This window comes from Apostichopus japonicus, chromosome 18 (genome assembly GCF_037975245.1).
Source record: "Apostichopus japonicus isolate 1M-3 chromosome 18, ASM3797524v1, whole genome shotgun sequence".
Classification (NCBI taxonomy): Eukaryota; Metazoa; Echinodermata; class Holothuroidea; order Aspidochirotida; family Stichopodidae; genus Apostichopus; species Apostichopus japonicus.
In genome coordinates this window covers 15,682,934-15,700,731 of record NC_092578.1, presented here as the reverse complement: position 1 = coordinate 15,700,731, position 17,798 = coordinate 15,682,934, and the positions used below count along the sequence as shown (strand labels likewise).

General features: G+C 38.4%; 1 protein-coding gene and 1 long non-coding RNA gene across 2 annotated transcripts; one reads left to right on the top strand and one right to left on the bottom strand.

Annotated features, from left to right (window-relative positions):
• LOC139958996 (uncharacterized) lies at positions 1-2,200 on the top strand. Its single transcript, XR_011789933.1, has 2 exons — positions 1-211; positions 1,419-2,200. It is a non-coding gene; the product is annotated as an uncharacterized lncRNA (long non-coding RNA).
• A 3,006-nt stretch (positions 2,201-5,206) lies between these two features.
• Positions 5,207-12,771, bottom strand: LOC139958992 (uncharacterized). Its single transcript, XM_071956461.1, has 4 exons — positions 11,522-12,771; positions 9,968-10,146; positions 6,827-9,685; positions 5,207-6,326 (listed from the first exon to the last, which is right to left on the bottom strand). The coding sequence occupies exons 1-4, from the start codon at positions 11,660-11,662 to the stop codon at positions 6,212-6,214; spliced, it is 3,294 nt and encodes a 1,097-aa protein (XP_071812562.1). The 5' UTR covers positions 11,663-12,771; the 3' UTR covers positions 5,207-6,211.
• Positions 12,772-17,798: the final 5,027 nt, after the last annotated feature.

Genomic DNA, 17,798 nt, shown 5'->3' with positions numbered 1-17,798 from the left:
GAGCCGTATATAGAGAGAGTTTGGCCAACTGGCGATTTGTGACGTCACACGCAAACCATGGGCATCAAAATAGGTCCAGTTGTCGTTACCAGTTGCGCGAAACACGAAAAACACCACACACAATATATAGCAGCTTTGCTCGTTGCGAACAAACGAAGCGACTCAGAATGTCAGATTTTGACAGGCATACGAGGAACAAAATGGATATCAGGTAATGAATTAGAGTATGCGTTAGTTAGTGACATTTACGTTTATCTTCACACCTGAAATGCATAGAAAACTAGCTGAAAACCTGTCATTACACTTGTTTTATTTTACGCCTCATACTACTAGTCCTACTTTAGTCATACAAACGAAAAGCACACATCACAGTCCTGGCTAGGCTAGATTACAGACGCACAACTATAGCATCAGGCCTACATTAATAGATCCTTCAATTAAATAAAGTAGGCCTACACATAAAATGACAATTTATGCTTCACTGATCCTTTCAGGTTTGCCAAAAAGTAGTTGTACCAGAGGTCATTGTATTAAACTCCAGAAGTTACATAGTAGGATTAATATTCGGCATAACTTTTTCTCTTCAGTCTAATACAACTTATACAAGGGTTGTGAATGGATGGAATGGTTTGCCTGAGAAGGTTGAATTGCAAGTAGTGTGAATGGGTTTAAGAATACTTTGGATGAGTACATTAAGCATTGTACTGTAATTGGGTATGACATTTGATGTCCTCGGTTTTATTCCTCTCATATAGCCTTAGGGTCCTTAATGGGGACTTGAATGTCTCTCCTGGTCTTTTTTTCTACTAAACTAAACTATATACTTGAGTGTAGGAGTTAGCAATAGTTGGGAGTCTGTGGGCAAACCTAAGACTGATATTGTGGTGTTAATTTCTCAGGAATGTAGTACTAGGCTATAGTAGGTGCAACAGATTGAATGGGTCTGTCGAGAAAAAAAAAACCTGCAACAACTGAATACTGGTGTATGTTGTAGCTTATGTATTTTCCATTAACATATATACTATACGGTCATGTCCTTAATAAGGTTTCATGGATCACACTGACATAGTGTGCCTTCTTGTCAGTGTTGTCAACTGAGCACAGGGCTGATGACATCATTCAGTTTGTTATTATGCAGAGTGCAGACAGCAAATGGCCATAATGATAATTATTAATTGTTACTTATTCTTCATACTGCCCTTACTGGCCTTACCTGAACAGTGATGTATAAAAATGCAAGAAGTCGTTAAGCTTTTCATTTAAGAATCGTTTCAGCCTGTCCTATTTCAAACATATGATTGGCAGGTTTCCACGTTACATAGCTTATCAAAATGGAGCTGTTCTGTAAAGCAAGAAAATCACACATATGCATGCATACAAACACACTCATATATAACAATTTCTGAATATCTTTTCAGCTGCCCAAAGGTACTGGAATGCAAGCTCTGTTGGGTGAATTAAAAAACCCTCATTGTACTCTTTTATCATGGTCAGCGCAGCTGGAACCAGCAATGATGGTGATGTGGATTTGACAGTACCTAGACAAGAATTCAATAGCTGCTTTGTGTTGAAGTGGGTTCAACTTGCTCAAGGCCATGACAGGATGACGACTAGACATTAGGATGAATTATCTGTTGCAGAGCTCTATAAACCAGGCAGTTGTTAAAACATCCATTGGGTGACCCTCACAGTCTACCAGGCACTGCATCGCAGAAGCAAAATGAAGTGTGTGTGATACCTTCATCTTATGAGAGTGGAATGGTATCAGTGTGGCCTCTGTCAATTTGGCTTCAAGTCTTTGTTTTCTTGAAAGCTGAGAAGATCTTTCAGTGGTTTCACACTGACCTCTGTACTTGACAATTCATGTGTATTTGCCAGCTCAGGAGGAAGCCAGATTTTAATTACATTAACCAATGCTGACTTTTTTTTGGACATGTGGTACATCTGCAAGGAGGTGAAGGAAGCAGTTGGAGTTGCATGGATGTGGAATCTTGTTGATAGTCTGGCAGTCTTATCCACAGATTATCCCAAAGCTTCTCCACATTGCCACATTCAGAACTTATTACATTGATAAACTTGAAAATTGCAGGAATCTAACGAAGCACCCATCAAGGGAATTTGTTTGTATAATTATTGAAAGCTGTGACCTTCTAATGTGACAGACTAATGTGAAATAAAGGGCAGTAGATTACCTTGTAAATGAACCTTGTTATTGTTTGATTGTATCTAATGTTTGCAAAATTTTAAGTTGCATGCTACCAATTGAAACATAATTCTTTCTCTATTAATGGGATATAAATACTTCTCCTTAAAGGGTGTGGAGACTCCCGCACAAAGAAACGTCTCATGCCGGTTATCTGACCTAGTTTCGAATGCGGTGTAACAGAAGTGTTAGACACCACCATTGATCCCAGAAAATACACATACAGCTTGCTACCATCTGTAAATAGACATTAGTGTACAGTCAATACAAACATCACAGTCAATACCCACAACACAGTGCACATAGCAGCGTGGACATCTCAGGTCTAGATAAAAGATAACAAGGTATCAGGTTTCATTACTGTCTGCATTTTGTAGCGACACAAAAAAAACTTCACTTGCAAGCAACCGAAAGTAAACTTTTTCAGAGAGCGGTTTAGGGCAAGTCTTCAATACCTTTAAATATACTGCATCGGTTGTTGTCACTTGATCATTTGCTTGTGTGTGAGCTAAACAGCTTAAATAATATGTAAAAAAATAATACAAACTTTCAAATTGCCAGATATTTACTTGCTCAAAATCATTATCCAATCATGATTTGTTGCTATCCTTGAGTCCATTATTCAGATGATGAGGCAGATTCCCTTCAACTCTCCATGATGAAGGTAAAATCTTATATCTTAACCAACTGCCATTGAGTGTCCATTTGAAAGTTTCAAACACACAAGTGCATTGATTAAAACAAAGACTTTATTGCTGTGGTTGCAGGAACTGGATTTCAGTCTAGTAGTCACTCACCAGGTTTGTCATTATCACAGTCTGCTAACTGTGGCTTTTTATGTTAGGAGTTTTTCTTCAGAGCACATGTCACCTTTGATTTGTAAAAAAGTCCTGAAATTCAGGGAGTTAAAATTTACTGTCTAAAGATAATTTAAAAAGATTTTTTTTAACTTCAATCATCAATGTGGGTGTCAATTAAGGGAATAAGGAGGTACTGATGCAACTTTGATAAATGATAGTTGACTGCATCCAAATTAAACCAAGGCCTAGGCTATACTTTTGAAGAAGAAAAAATTAGGCTGAATTCATGTTAGCCTAAAAAGGCTAGGCCAATGCTGACAATTAACACAAACCAAGATCATTTAACCATTTGGGCACTTGTTTATGGCATACTAAAAAGGGTCTATATAATTAGGCCTGTATGTGTACACAACCCACAAGTTGCCAATGAGTATAGACCTAGCCTAACTAGTTTAGGACTAGGCTACTTTGTTTTCCTTAGACCTAGTTTAATTGGGCCTTATACTGTGCCATATTATGTAATGTGCTATAACAGTTGTAGTAATAGAAGGAATGGTCCAGGTCTAACTAAGCCCAGGCTTAACTTATGCTTCGGGCTTAACTAAGGATTAGGGCTTTACGTGATGCCTAGAGGCTAGCCCACCCTTTTACATTAAACTAAAAGTGATACTTTTTTAGGCTAGGCATAGCCTAGGCATACAATAACTAGGAATTAGGATAACTATATGTGCGACTGAAACTGCCATGCCTATGATTAGGAGAGCTGGCATAATGAAATCGAATTTGTGGATCGTAAAACGAGAGAGAATAGCCATGCATGTAATTACAGAAACCAGTCTGAACGTAAAATTCTCGCATTGCTTGTACATTACTCGTATTACACTAGGGCCTATGGCTAGTATGGGCCTAGGCTACACAGACTTTTTTTTCATTAGATCTCCATCTTGTTCTTTCTACTTCCAAAAAATTCCTCTTTTTTATGGTCAGTCGGATAATCAAACAACAATATCCATGCTTTGACCGATTGCAGCATCCCCAGCACCATTTCTTTCATAATTTCGTACTTTTTTCGTTTACACAAACGATAGTCCATACACTGTGAGTATGCGTGTCGTCTGCTATAAAGTTTTCAAGTGGACCTATTTTACCACCCTGTGTGGGCGTTTTCCCTCTCGACCAATCCAAATCGGTTACATGGTTGGCCAAACTCTCTCTATATACGGCTCTGGTGGTAATAGGGCAAGCCCGCCCTCCCTCCCTCCCTCCGAGGTGGTATTTTAGGAAGTTTAGTAGGAAGCATTTTAGGAAGTATTTTAGAATGATTTTTTTTGCTTTCATTTAAGGGTCGCTAGTATGAAGAGTGGTTGGGTAAAAGATATTATTAAATGACGTTTAGTGACTATAAGGATAATATAGTCCGATCTGTATTAATTCTTATTCTTAATATCTTAACATGTTTTTTTCACGTTTTATTCTTAGCTGCTCCCCAATCCCCACGTCGTCCTTATCTTGCATTCGGATTCCTTCATCCCTAGCAATGGTCAGAATGATACTTTTTAAGAAAAGTCACATTGGAAAGAACTTGGGCAAGAAAAACCAAACAACCAAAAGACTAATCCGCTCTCAACACCAGTCCCCTTGCATCGAGTCTGTGACTGTGTGATAATCGTCAGGTATCTACCACGATTCCCTAAAAGGGAACATAAGGCCGAGAAGCGATAGTCAGAATGAAAATTCATGATCGATCCGTGCAGGGCAAGGCTCCTAAATCCCTTGATAAGACGCGAAAACTCCTATGAGTCATGATGTAACTTTGTATCACACTGATCATCTTCCATGTCAAGCCAGCAGCTGACCACTGGCCGATTGAACTCCGATCTTGACCGTCGTCACCTGAAAAATCGTGGCTAGTCGGGATTCAAACGTAGGATAACAGAGTGAGGTCGCTTTCTATTTTGACAAATGCATAACAGCATTTAATCAATGGTTTGGTATAATATTCACAATATTTTGGTGGCAAGATTACATGGTCGAATCGTTCGGGATAGAGAAACACAAATAATATTTTAACCATTTTAAGATGAATATTAGGGGGACGTTTTCCCAAGGGCGGCGGAAGCACTTTTAATCTGGGGGGGGGGCACCGACATCAAAGGGCACTTTGCAGAAATTCGATTGGACTGATGCAGCCTTAGTACCCTTGATAACTCTTATTGTATTTACTTATTTGCGTATACACATCACTCCATCAACGCCCCCCCCCCCCCTCAAGGAAAATATGCATACTAGCACTGCAATATCCAATGTGCAAATTGGAAAACAAGGAACAAGTTATCTTTTGAGACAAAATGAGGTGAAATCATGCTAGTTGCTAATGTAGGAATCTTCCGAATTAGAGTTTGTTTCTTGTAAATATCTTAACCATTTTTTTCCATTCGAAATAGCTTTGAGTTTGACCCACAGAAATTCATTAAAAGTGAGGGGCGTAGTCAGGATTTGCAAAGTTGTATGCACGACTATCTGAGCGGAGCGCCACCATGGGTTGGCGCGGAGCGTACAAGAAAATTTTTGGTTTTACAAACCCCTCAGATGGCCGGAAACGGCCCTTCCCGAGTGTTCATTCTGGTTCCCTGGCCTCTTGCTAACTTGAGACACCTCAATTTTTATGTAGAAAAAGGGCACATTTTTAACCTGAGGAAAAGTGGGGGTACGTGCCCCCTGTGCCCCCTGTTCCGCCGCCCTTGCGTTTTCCTTTAACCTTGTTATGATTATACTAAATGTTATACGTCCTGCATTGTTTATCCTATTTGGTTAAATCTGTTAAAGAGGAATAAAAAAAAATTAAAGATCGGTCTAACGTAATATCTCATGTAAAACAGGATTAATATATGCAGAATAAATTATGATAGGGAAAAACAATTTTTAGTATTTATTATTTTTAATGTTATTTAACTTTCACATGTTTTACAATTTCTGGTTTTACTAACTGGCCAGTTTGTGAAATATTTACTGCATTTTTAGCACTTAGCATGAAATACTTTACGCGTGTATCATTTTCTTCAACTTTTTCAAAATTTTCATTATCATTGCAGAAAGATTATCAACATTTTTCTTGATTGAGGCTTCGCTCTGATGTCGCTCCTTTCCCTCTAAGCTCCATCCCATCCCGACCCACCCCTCCCCCGCCCCAAGTCTGATATTTGTTTCTTTAAGTATTTTCATGAGCCATGATCTCCTCCTGTAGATCTCTGTTATCTTTCTCGATTTCTTCCATTGGCTTCTGCAACCTCTTCATCTCCTTTGTTTTCTCTTTAACCTTCATCCTGTAAATGGAAGAGAATAAACCAACTATATTGGAGCAAAAATAAGAATATATATATATATATATATATATATATATATATATGTATATTAATCACTTTTGTACACAGACATCCATAATCATATAAATATTCTGTCTTTTTTAGTTTTTCGGGACGCACATAAGCCCAGGTTTTCGCCAGATAGTTTTCTACATTGCTTGGACGTGGTTTCTGATGTAACCTGCGTACAAGCTTTTCAAAGATGGTAACATTGAAATAAGTCTACTCTTACGGGTATTATGGCATTCACGGAGTCCTCAGAAGAAAACACACACACACACACACACAAATCGATAGGGTTTTATATAACCGGTTAGTTTAATCCAAAATTAATCAGTTAACCGGTTTGCAAGAAAGAAAATTTAACGTGTCACCAAACATTCCCTTCCTCTAACTACAAGATTTTTACAAAATATTTTGTATAACATCAAACCTGTTACGTAAATTTCATGAATACTTACTTTGCTGTGTCTAACTCACTGAGCAGAGCTGTGACGTCACTCTCACGATCCGCCAAATCCCGGCTAATCCTTTTGAATTCTTCTTCCCTCTCCGCGACGATCGCCTGTATTCTTTCCATTTCCTGCTCGTTCCACATATTTTTCTTTTTCATTTGTATGAAATTCATTTTTGCATGAGTCTTAACACGCTCCGCTTCCTTTAACTGCATCGCTCTATGCATCGCGTGAACATCGTTTTTCCTCATCGATGAAGCTTGATGAATCCATTGCTGCAATTCGCTCTCCAACTTCCCATTACTACTAATAACTTCAGTATTTTCTTTCTTGAGCTGTACCAAGTCGTTGTTAGCTTTGTATAAATCTTTCTTCAACCAACGAATCAACGATCTCATCTCCTCCTGCTCCTTGGTCTTCTCATTCAGTTCTCCTTTCAGTTGCGTCACTCTGATGTCACGATCAGCTTGTAGGTCATTATCTGACAAAAGACCCTTGTCTCGCTTCCATGTTAACAACCCATCAGTCTTCACATGCATCCTGTGTTTCATTTTATCGTATTGTTGCCTTAGGTTCGCATGTTTGTCCTGTAGATTTAAAAACCTCTTTTGCAATTGTTTGTTATTTTGACGTAAGTGATCTGCTTTATATTCTGAATCTTTCTGAAGATCAATGTTAGTCTTTTCCAAACGTTTTATTTTGCCCTCAAGTGCCAGCAATTCATCTGTTTTCTCCTTGTTTTGTTGTACAAGTTCCCGTCCTACATGATGCGTGAACTGATTCCTGTGAATCAGATATTGATCAAGTTCACATACCAGGAAAGATAGCTGTGAATGTGAACCCTTGTCTATGTCAGACATTTCTTCTTTGTGTTTCATGAAAGACCCTCTGTGTTCCCCAGCTCTTTCAGATTGCATTTCTTCTTGGTCTTGTTGCAAGTCGGTACTGTCAACTTTCTGGAGGAGATCAATCAGCTTCTTCTTTGCTTCGTCATTTTCCTCTCTAAGTGTTTGGCTGTTCCTTACAAGAACGTCGTAGTTACATCTTGTTTGGCTAAGTTCCTTTTTGTACTTAGACTCATAACTTACTTTTTCTTGTTGAAAGGTTGCTGTTAATTCTTCAATGGCAGCGTTACTGCAGCAGGTCTCAAGGAATAAACGAACTTGCATCAGTTCGTGTTTTTCTGTTAAATTCTTCATCTCGTTCAATTGTCTTTGTAGTTCATCTGCTTTCAGTTTGAATTCATTCTCTCTCGATGCAGCTTTCTTCAGAACCTCGATCTGGTTGAGAGATTCTTGCATTTTCTTTTCATAGCATTTCAGTTTGTTTTCTTTCTCTTCAACCATTTTGCTATAATATTCTGCCATTCTGTCCGTCTGCTGCAGCAGTTGAGACTTCTCTTTATCAAGCTTTTCCTCCAGCTGATTAATCTCACCCATGTATTGCGTTGTTTTCATCTCATAGATCATCTCCATCTCCTTACTGTGTTCCATCACATCTGTGTAAGACTGATTCAATTCTTCCAGCTTATTCAGCAGCTCGTTCTTTTCTCCGATTGCTTTCTCCGTCATAATCTTTCCGTTTCCGAGCTTCATCTCGTATTCTCTTTCAAGGTCCTTCACTTCATCTTGATGAAACAGTCTTTGTTCTTTCAATTTATCTGCTAGTGCTTTCATCCCGGACTGGAGACTTTGAATTAATTCATCTTTGGCAGCAATCTGAGAATCCATTCGTCCTTTCATGCAAGTCATCTTCTCTTCGTGAATCTCTCTAATGACTTTTGCCTCTTCACTATGAATCTTTCTTTCTGAAATAAACTTTTCTTCCATGGTCTTTACATCCGATTCGAGGTACTGTATGTTAGCTTCATGCTCGGCATTAGCAGTAGTTAAGTTCTGTTTAACTTTCTCCAGACTTTTCTCTAAAACCTTCATAGCCTTCTTTAGACTCCGGTTATTGTTTCGCAATGATGTTAGTTCTTTCTTAGCGTTGCTAAGCTCGGCAGTGAGTTTATAAACAACGCTATTGCTCTTGTTTAAAGTAATGGCCATGTTTTCCATCTCTTTCTTGTACCTCTCACAATCCCTCTCCTTTATGAGAAGCATTTCTCCCCATTGCTTGCGTAGGGTTTCCTCTTGCTCACAAAAGAACTGCCTCTGTGATCTCAGTTTTTCCTCCAGATTCTTTACTCCGGATTCAAGAAAAGACTTTTCAGCTTGTAGCTTATCTTTGAATCTCAGAGAATTCTGAAGATCGTACTCGGTCTTATCAGCAGTAATCTGGAGTGACGTCATCTCGATCTTGAGCTGCTGGTTGTCTTCCAGTAATGACGTCATTTTGGTGTTAGCGTTGTTGAGCTCCGAGGTGACGATATCTAAGGTTTGACTATTTTCTCGTAATAAGTGAGTCATGTTCATCAGCTTCTTCTTGTGTCGTTGACACTCCTGCTCCTTAGCAGCAAGTCTGTCATTCCACCTCGAGTCGGTCTCCTTGAGCTGATTCTCCAACTCTCGACACTGCACGGTCTTTGACCCGAGGTCATCCTTCATTACTCGACGCTCGGCAGAATTGGCTTTTACCTCTTTGCCGAAACTGGTCACAGCTTTCTTAAGGATCGTCTGATCCCGTTGCTTGATTTTCAGCTGACATGCAATATCGTGATGGATCTTCACCACTTGACGGCTTTCTTCGCTAAGCCGATTTAGGACGCGTATGACGTCATCCCGCTCTCGGTGATGGCTGACCGATCGCTTTTTGAATATTCCACGCTGAGTCTTTTCAAACTTTAGAAGTTTCTTGTCGACGAGGTCGGCGATGGTTTGGTTGCAGAGAGCGACTGTTGCACGCAGTTCTTCGGTAGGTGAGCTGATTAAAATGAAAAGAATAGAGGCAACTTGATAACAGTAATTTCCTTACACGATGTTGTCGCCATTAACTTCTTCATCGAGCATTGTTGTGACTTTAGAATTATTGTTATAACTACCAGACTGAACTAATCAAATATCGTTCTGAATTTGATACAAGAATTATGATACATCATAATTGACAAAATAGTTATATATGACAGGACCGCTTAAATAACGCTTAAAGGCTGGAAGGTAGAGGAGACCAATTCTTTCTCCTTATTTCACAGATTTCCCATCTCACCTTTGCTGACTCTCTTGCAGTTGTTCTTCCTGGTCGGTTGGTTGGTCCTCCAAGGTGGTGGTGGTTGAAGGAAGTGGAATGGAGTGGTTGTTGTTGTTAGAAGGCACAGAAGGGAGACCGGAAGATCCCTCCACTAACACCCCGTCCACGAAAACTAGGTCATCTAGGTAGACGATGACCTGAGAAAGAAGAACAAAGAATGCCCTGCCTTTAAATAATTTGAAAAAAAATAGCAACTGGTGTTTGTTTTATAAATATTTCCAGTTACTAATAATGACCAAATTTATGATCACCTCTACAACATTTTCATGACTGATATGGTAAATAAAATAACTATAAACTCTTTCCCGAAATATCATGTCTTTGAAAATGCTTGCAATTTTGGTCCCCCTTAATTTGGGCACATCATCGGTAAACTTATAGTCCTGACTACGACTAGTTTTTTATGAGCCCACAGAACATACAGAAGGTTAAAGGGACAACGAATTATCAAATTTCAAATCAAATATAACGCAGAATTATAACACTCATTAGTCTAAGACTCATCTTCATAACTTGTCACAATGCTGAGATATAACCATTTTTGCATTTATTCCATTGTATTGTGATGACAACATTGCCCAATATTATGTTATATCATAATTGAACTAGACATCCATTATTTCTCTCCTGATACAGTAAACACATGGGCGTATGAGCAAAATTTGATTTATTTCTTTGGGAGGGGAGTGGGTGGGGAGCTGTAACGATAATTCATTATGTGAAACATATTACGCATGATTGCTTTATCGTATCCCTGACTACTCCTTCCCCACTCTATACGTGCATAACTCCAATCAGGATATACATTACCGGTACTGATCTAGTTGCTTCGTACATAGATTAATTATAGACTATATAATAATTAATCTATGCTTTGTGTTCGTGATTACGCCCTCAATTTCCTATTCAAACCACCGGCGCCATGATATTGGTTATGATTTGTTGTTTCTAAACACACTATGCATATTGGTATATCTTACAACATTGAGGAAACAAAACATGAACACTTTTGCGACCTTTTGGTGACCTATGATTATCAACATCGTAACAACGACCAAATGCAGGCCAAATTCGGACGAACCGATATGCCACCATCATTGTATGTTATAATATCATTACTATATACATTATGCATGTGTATAGTTTGACGAAATTTGGCGTTCCAAGGCTATGAGATAGAGGTAAAATCGGTCAAACTTATCTACAAACTCATCAATAAAGCTTGACTTAACGAGGATTAATAATTTAGCTCATATGACGTCACGCCGATGATAGATGTAGACGATAATTCAAAAGCAGTTGCAAATTGCCCCCCCCCCCCCTCCAGTTATAGAGTTGAGATATTGTAGCCGAATGTACTCTCTTCCTTCTAGTAATATGTCGAGCTATTTACCTTTGCTCACCACAGCTGATGATATTCTACAACCGTGTTACTCCCGTGTTGCTATATGCCCGGTCCAAGACTAAGCAAAGAAACATATATGAGAAGTATTACAAGCATCATATACTGACCTTATCATTGTCCATAGGTTGGACTTCAAAATCACCAAACTTGATGCGGAGCGAGTCATCGCTCAACGCATCACAGCCGGGAAATCCCCATGCGACGTTGTTATTCGCAGGTTCGCTTGGTTTCTGAATAAATTCAGACATAATCGCTTTGAATGCTCCGAAAGTAAAAGTATAGCAAGTACGCAAACTTTAAGAATCGATGTGTTGACATCTAATGTGTGGTAACGGTTACTAGGTATCACAGTATATTTCCACCTTAGGAAAACTACAGTGACGCAACAGTGACGCATTTTACCTTACGCGGAAACTGGCGTATTAACTGATCTAATGCGTGATATAATAATTGCAACGAAACCTTTGACGAACACATAACATTAGCATTGGTATATGGAATACGGTATGGCCAAAGGTATTGCGCGAAGGCGCTATCTATATGATCTCTGGACGAAGCAAATAACTGCGCATAAAATGCAATGACATGTTAAAAACAAACGCGCAAAACAAGAGACTTTAATGTGCGCGCATCTGTGTCACACACGATCATACATGGCTACAAACGTTTTGACGTCACGAAATACTTGCGTATTAATTAACTGATTTAATGCGCGATGTAAGACATGTAAGGAAACCTTTGACTAACACATAACATTAGCATTCCCAGAGGGAATAGGGCATGACTAAAGGGATTGCGTCAAGGCGCTATCTATATGATCTCTCGACGTACGCAGCAAATTATTGCACATAAAATGCAATGACATGTTAAAGAAAACGCACAAAACAAAACAAACTGCGTCAAACACGAACATACATGGCTGTAAACGTTTTGACGTCACGAATTGACGTCACGAATTACATCGCATGTAACTGGAAATTATACGGTGGTAAAGAACGGCAATGTTCTCGTGATGTTATTTAACTTAGCAACTATACGAATAATCGTAAATATAAAGAGGTTAAAATATGAATAAGAATGATAGGCCTATATTATCCTTACAGTCACTTACATCATTTACAATATCTTTTACCAAACCACTCTTCATACTAGCAACCCTAAAACAAAAATAATCATTCTCAAATATTTCACCACAATTAGAGTACCGTAGTACACGTCCGTTGTTTTGGACTCCCTACGTCTATGTATCTCTAATTCAGTTTTGGATATCTCTAATTGCATACCCGATATCTCTAATTCAAGTTTGGATATCTCTGATTCGAATTCTTGATATTTCTAATTCAATTTTGGACATCTCGAATTCAATTTTTGATAACTCTAATTCAAATTTGGATATCTCGAATCCGAATTCTTGATATCTCTAATTTAATTTTGGATATCTCGAATTACATTCCCGATATCTCTAATTCGAGTTTGGATATCTCTAAATCGAATTCTTGATATCTCGAATTCAATTTCTGATATCTCAAATATGTTGAAATCTGGAAATGCATTAGAGATATCTGAAAATGCATTAGAGATATCCAAAAATGAATAAGAGATATCTGTAATTGTTGAATAAATGGGAGCAATTAATTTTGGTGCGAGACCTATACGCCGGTGGTGACAGAATTGTAATAGATGGCGGTATTTATGAATACAGAGTTAGATTATTCGTTGGACAGACTGTCAATTCTGATTCTTTATCTGTAGGTAATGATTTATTTATAAATACACACATGAGTCGCACCTTGATGTTTTAGTACGTAGTCGAAAGTTTTTTTTTCGGGCTGGGTACGGGGTGGGTGACTGTGCTAATTTGATGATGTATGGTTACATTATCTCTCCCGCATATTAAATGGTCTCTATACACAGTGAGAGTTTAATATCATCTTACATTCGGTCCGAATTATAAAGTTATATCAGACGAATTGTGGCAGCTGTGTCGATGAGAACAATTGTCTTATATACTACTTTGTTGTATGGCAGTAGTGTGAGTTAAGTGTAGTGTATGAGTTATTGGTACAGATTGGCTATACTCCAGAAGCGAATCACAATAGGATTTAGGGAAATCATACATTTAAAGCTGGACGCACACTGCCCTGACTGCAAAGAATTAAACTGAATGTGTCCGTCGATTGCGTCGAGACCCAAACTCCTACAACTGACATCCCTGCCGGCTCCTCAACAACACTGAACAACTGCTTAATTGCACTGGTGGGGTCTTAGGGGAAAGGCGCTGGAAGCTTTAGCATTTGGTGATAATTCTCGTTCTCTCATAGCGGCTCAGTTAGAACAGAAACACAAATCAGAAAGCGGAATTACAATTCTCTGGAAAGTTTTCTAAGCCCTGGTGGAGATTCTGGTGACTTCAGCTGCAGCAGTTTCAGATATTATCTCAGTGGCGTAACGATGAGCCTGGGGGCCCCCGGCTACTGGCCCAAATGGGCCCCTATCAGGAGCTCCAAGCAAGGGCGTCCGCAGAAATTTTCACAAGGGGGAAGGGGGAATCAGTTGGTCATGTAGGTGTAACACACTACTCGATACTGTCTAAGCGGAGCGCCACAGCCGTTGGCGCAGAGCGTACCACGATTTGTTTTGGCCAAAAAATACTCCTAGATCGTTGGAAAAGACACTTCCCGTTCAGGTTGCATTTACACATCGGTTATTTTAAGATCTCATGTCTTAGGATTTTGACTTTCAATAATTTCAGTAGTGCATTATGGGTCCGTATGCAATGAACATAACTAGAGAACTGTTGGTTGGGTGAAATCATTGAAATGTCAAATGTTTAACTTTTCTTCCTTCAATTTATGATTTTCAAGGGGGTGGGGGGGGGTGGGCAAGTGGTGTTGCCTGAGCAAATTACAAATTTTGCCTGACTGATTTAGGTATAGGGGATGTAGTCGGATAAAAAAAAATTACAAAGGAGGGGTGCGACTACAGGCTCGGTGAATGTAAATCCTATTCAATAAGATTTGATGTATTCTGAGGCATATTTTGACAATAAATTAGGTCTATAATCAATATTATATAAATATTGATATATATATACATTCATATACGCAACGTTGTGCTAGTATAACATTAGCGCAATTATGCAGCTTATCGACACGATGAATCTTACGGAACTTTGTTCGTGAGATTTTATTTGATTCTACGGATGCTCATAAGCTAATTTCCAATTGCCAACAATCTCCTATTCTTATGAGGTGTACACCTCCCTCCCCCCAAACATACACACAGGTTACGATTATCATCGAAACCAAAATTTATAGTAACTATTATTTGTAGATTCTAAGAGTATATTTCTAGCCATAAAGAAACAAAATTATACTATTGGAGAGTCATCATGTTTAAACGTATGACTACAGACTATTTAGGTAATTTTCAGCCCCCCCCCCAAAAAAAAAAAAATTCCACCGATCACGTGATTCCATGCCAAATTAATATTTATGACATAAAGGTACAATTCCCGTCACCAAAGAATAAAGCTGAAAAAGGCATAAAGTCAACCGTTACATAGATTAAAACGTTTCTCAGTAGTCCGGTGAGTTCGATATTTCTGCCAAAAATTATTTGAAGCAGATTGTCGAGCTAAGTAAATAGATATTTTAAACCAAATATCATTGCAAAGAAGAAAGAAACGTGGGAAGATTGGTTAATCAGTTGTTGTATTTTGCATTTTATATTGCACGTATTTTAATGTTTTGTGCTTGATATGTTGATATCTTATAGGCAAGCCGTTGTTTCATGTCAAAATGATGTATGTCGTTTTGGTATTACAGCCATGGAATGTGACTTTCACTTTGTATCAAATTTGTTTCTTCTGCTCAATCTTAAATTGAAGTGGAAAAGAGCAGGCACCACAAGAAAGCTACGATTATTTTTATATTTGCTGCTTAAACTAAACAGTGATTCCTAATAATAATTAGAGAACAAATCAATTACAATAATTTAAAGCTATGCATGACATTCATTTTAAAATGCCCGACCATGAGTGTGTGTGAGACTACGGGAATGACGAATCTATTTCATCTTATTAGTGTGTTAAGAAGTTATAGATTCAGACCACTGACGCCGAACCACTAAGGCGAAGCCATTTAAGGATAATTTCCTTATGTTTATACCACTCTATACTGTTCTTCCAAGGCATGCTTCAAATCACTCGTACTGACAGTATGAAGAGTTCCTAATCCATATATGATAGAAACATGATATTCATATTGTTCATACTGTCAGTATAGGAGTACTTCCAAAGCGCGGCATGATAGTACAGTATATGAATAGCCTAATTGTAGAGAAATATACATGGTGTGTCACAGATACTTGAAACCTTGCTACTTTGAAAGGCTCTTATATAAGATTCAAAAACAACTTACCGGGATTTGATTTTGTCATTTCCCCAAAACAACTATCTGAGTAACCATTGATGGACATGAACTCCAACTGTCTCTGGATAGCAACACATCCGACTGTTGAATTACCTTCACAATAGGTAATGGAAACAGTTACCTCACTATGGATGCCGTCATCGTAATAATGTGACTCAAATGTACACTCATTTGGTTCAATAACTTTTATGTCTATGACGGGATATGCGTTACGAATCGAACACGTTAGTTTATAGTCATTGCGATCATCCAAAACTGAACTCAGATCTTGAAATTCACAAAGAAGAGGTGCAGACGGCTGATAAATTGTGACAAGGCGGTAGGTATGATGAAGGAGATGAACATTGTCATACAAGCCATTATAATCTATCAGCGTCACACGATACGTTCCTGCGTCTTCTGGCTGAAGGCCTAGGATCCCAAAAGCGAAATCATAAAAATACATTGGATTCTCTCTATGTGAGTATTCCACTTGAAAAATATAACGGTTCACTGTATGAGCTTTATAAGCCCAAAATACTTCACTGTACGACAAAATACTACGAGATAATTCTTCACTTTGGGATGTGCCGGTGTAGTTAAATTGTAATTTCACTATGTATATATGGTATGTATAAGAGAAAGAAAGATTTGGAAATGAGAAGTCACAGCCTACAACCGCATAACAGTCTGTAGTTCTGACAGACGGTTCATGTTGACAATGAATTTCACAATCACTTCCCTCCGAAAATGACGATAAAAAGAGGAAAAACGATAACAACAAAAGTACAATCTCCATATCGACGTATAAAACCTTAATAACGAAAGGTAACACGGTACGTTATTCCGTTCCTTCCGGATTACAGGCCCACTTTGCACATACATCCTCTGTTCATCTTGGTTTGGCAAATGCAATGCAAGTATTCTCCAACAAGCTCTCCCAAATCTCGGAGCATATATACTTAGTGCGCTGTGTAGTGCAATATAGTTGTTTTTTTTATATTACCAACTATTTGGTTTTCTCTCAAACCATGGTATTAATCAAGTTTTCTGAGTGGAATAGACCGATATTGTTAAAATAAGGTTATAGTCCCAAAATATGACTAGGATGTGTCAGGCTCATGCAGCCTACAGAGAAATGACATCCTCCGTTAGTGGTTACGACCAATGCAGGATATATAACAGCCACGGTAGTGTATGAACTGAGATTCTCCTCTCGACAATTATTGTAGAGTAACACATATCCAGTGTCAATGTCAATATTTCTTTTAATTGCTCCTAATCGTTTTTGAAGTTATCCAATGTTAACTATATATTATTCTTTCCACCGCAGTTTCAATTTTATATACAAGCCCAAGTGTATACCTATCTATCCATCTATATAACTGAAGTGAGTTGGAAAATCCAGAGCAGAGAAAAAACTTCCAGCCCCCACCGGGATTCGAGCCCGGGCCTCCCGCTTTATATGCGGACACCCTAACCACTAGGCTATGGACGCTGATTGTATGTCCAAAGGAAGGTCGTTATTTCACTGTAGGCGTTTGTCACCTGTATCGAACAATACTAGTTCTGTTGTGGTGACACACCCTAGAGAACAAACATGATGCTAACCAACTCGAAATCATTTGTGATTCCGAAAGCCGGATCTCAAAAGAGATCGGCCTATACTTTGAACAGACTTTTGTTTATGAAATGGAGGTAAACGACAAAGGCAAATGAATATCACATCACTTGAAATTGTAGTTAGTTGCAAGAACAAAGCGAAATGGAAAGTGATTAATCAAGAATGAAATCCCTGTAAATGACTTTTTTGTTTGTTTTTTGTTACAAGTATATACGTAGACAGGCGACAAGGGTAATTGGTTTTCTTTAAAATATCATTATTTTTGTAACATTCATTGATAGACCACAGCATGAATTTTGGTTTCGAAACGCTGAGTGTGTGTCTGTTTGTGTAGGCTATGTATGTATG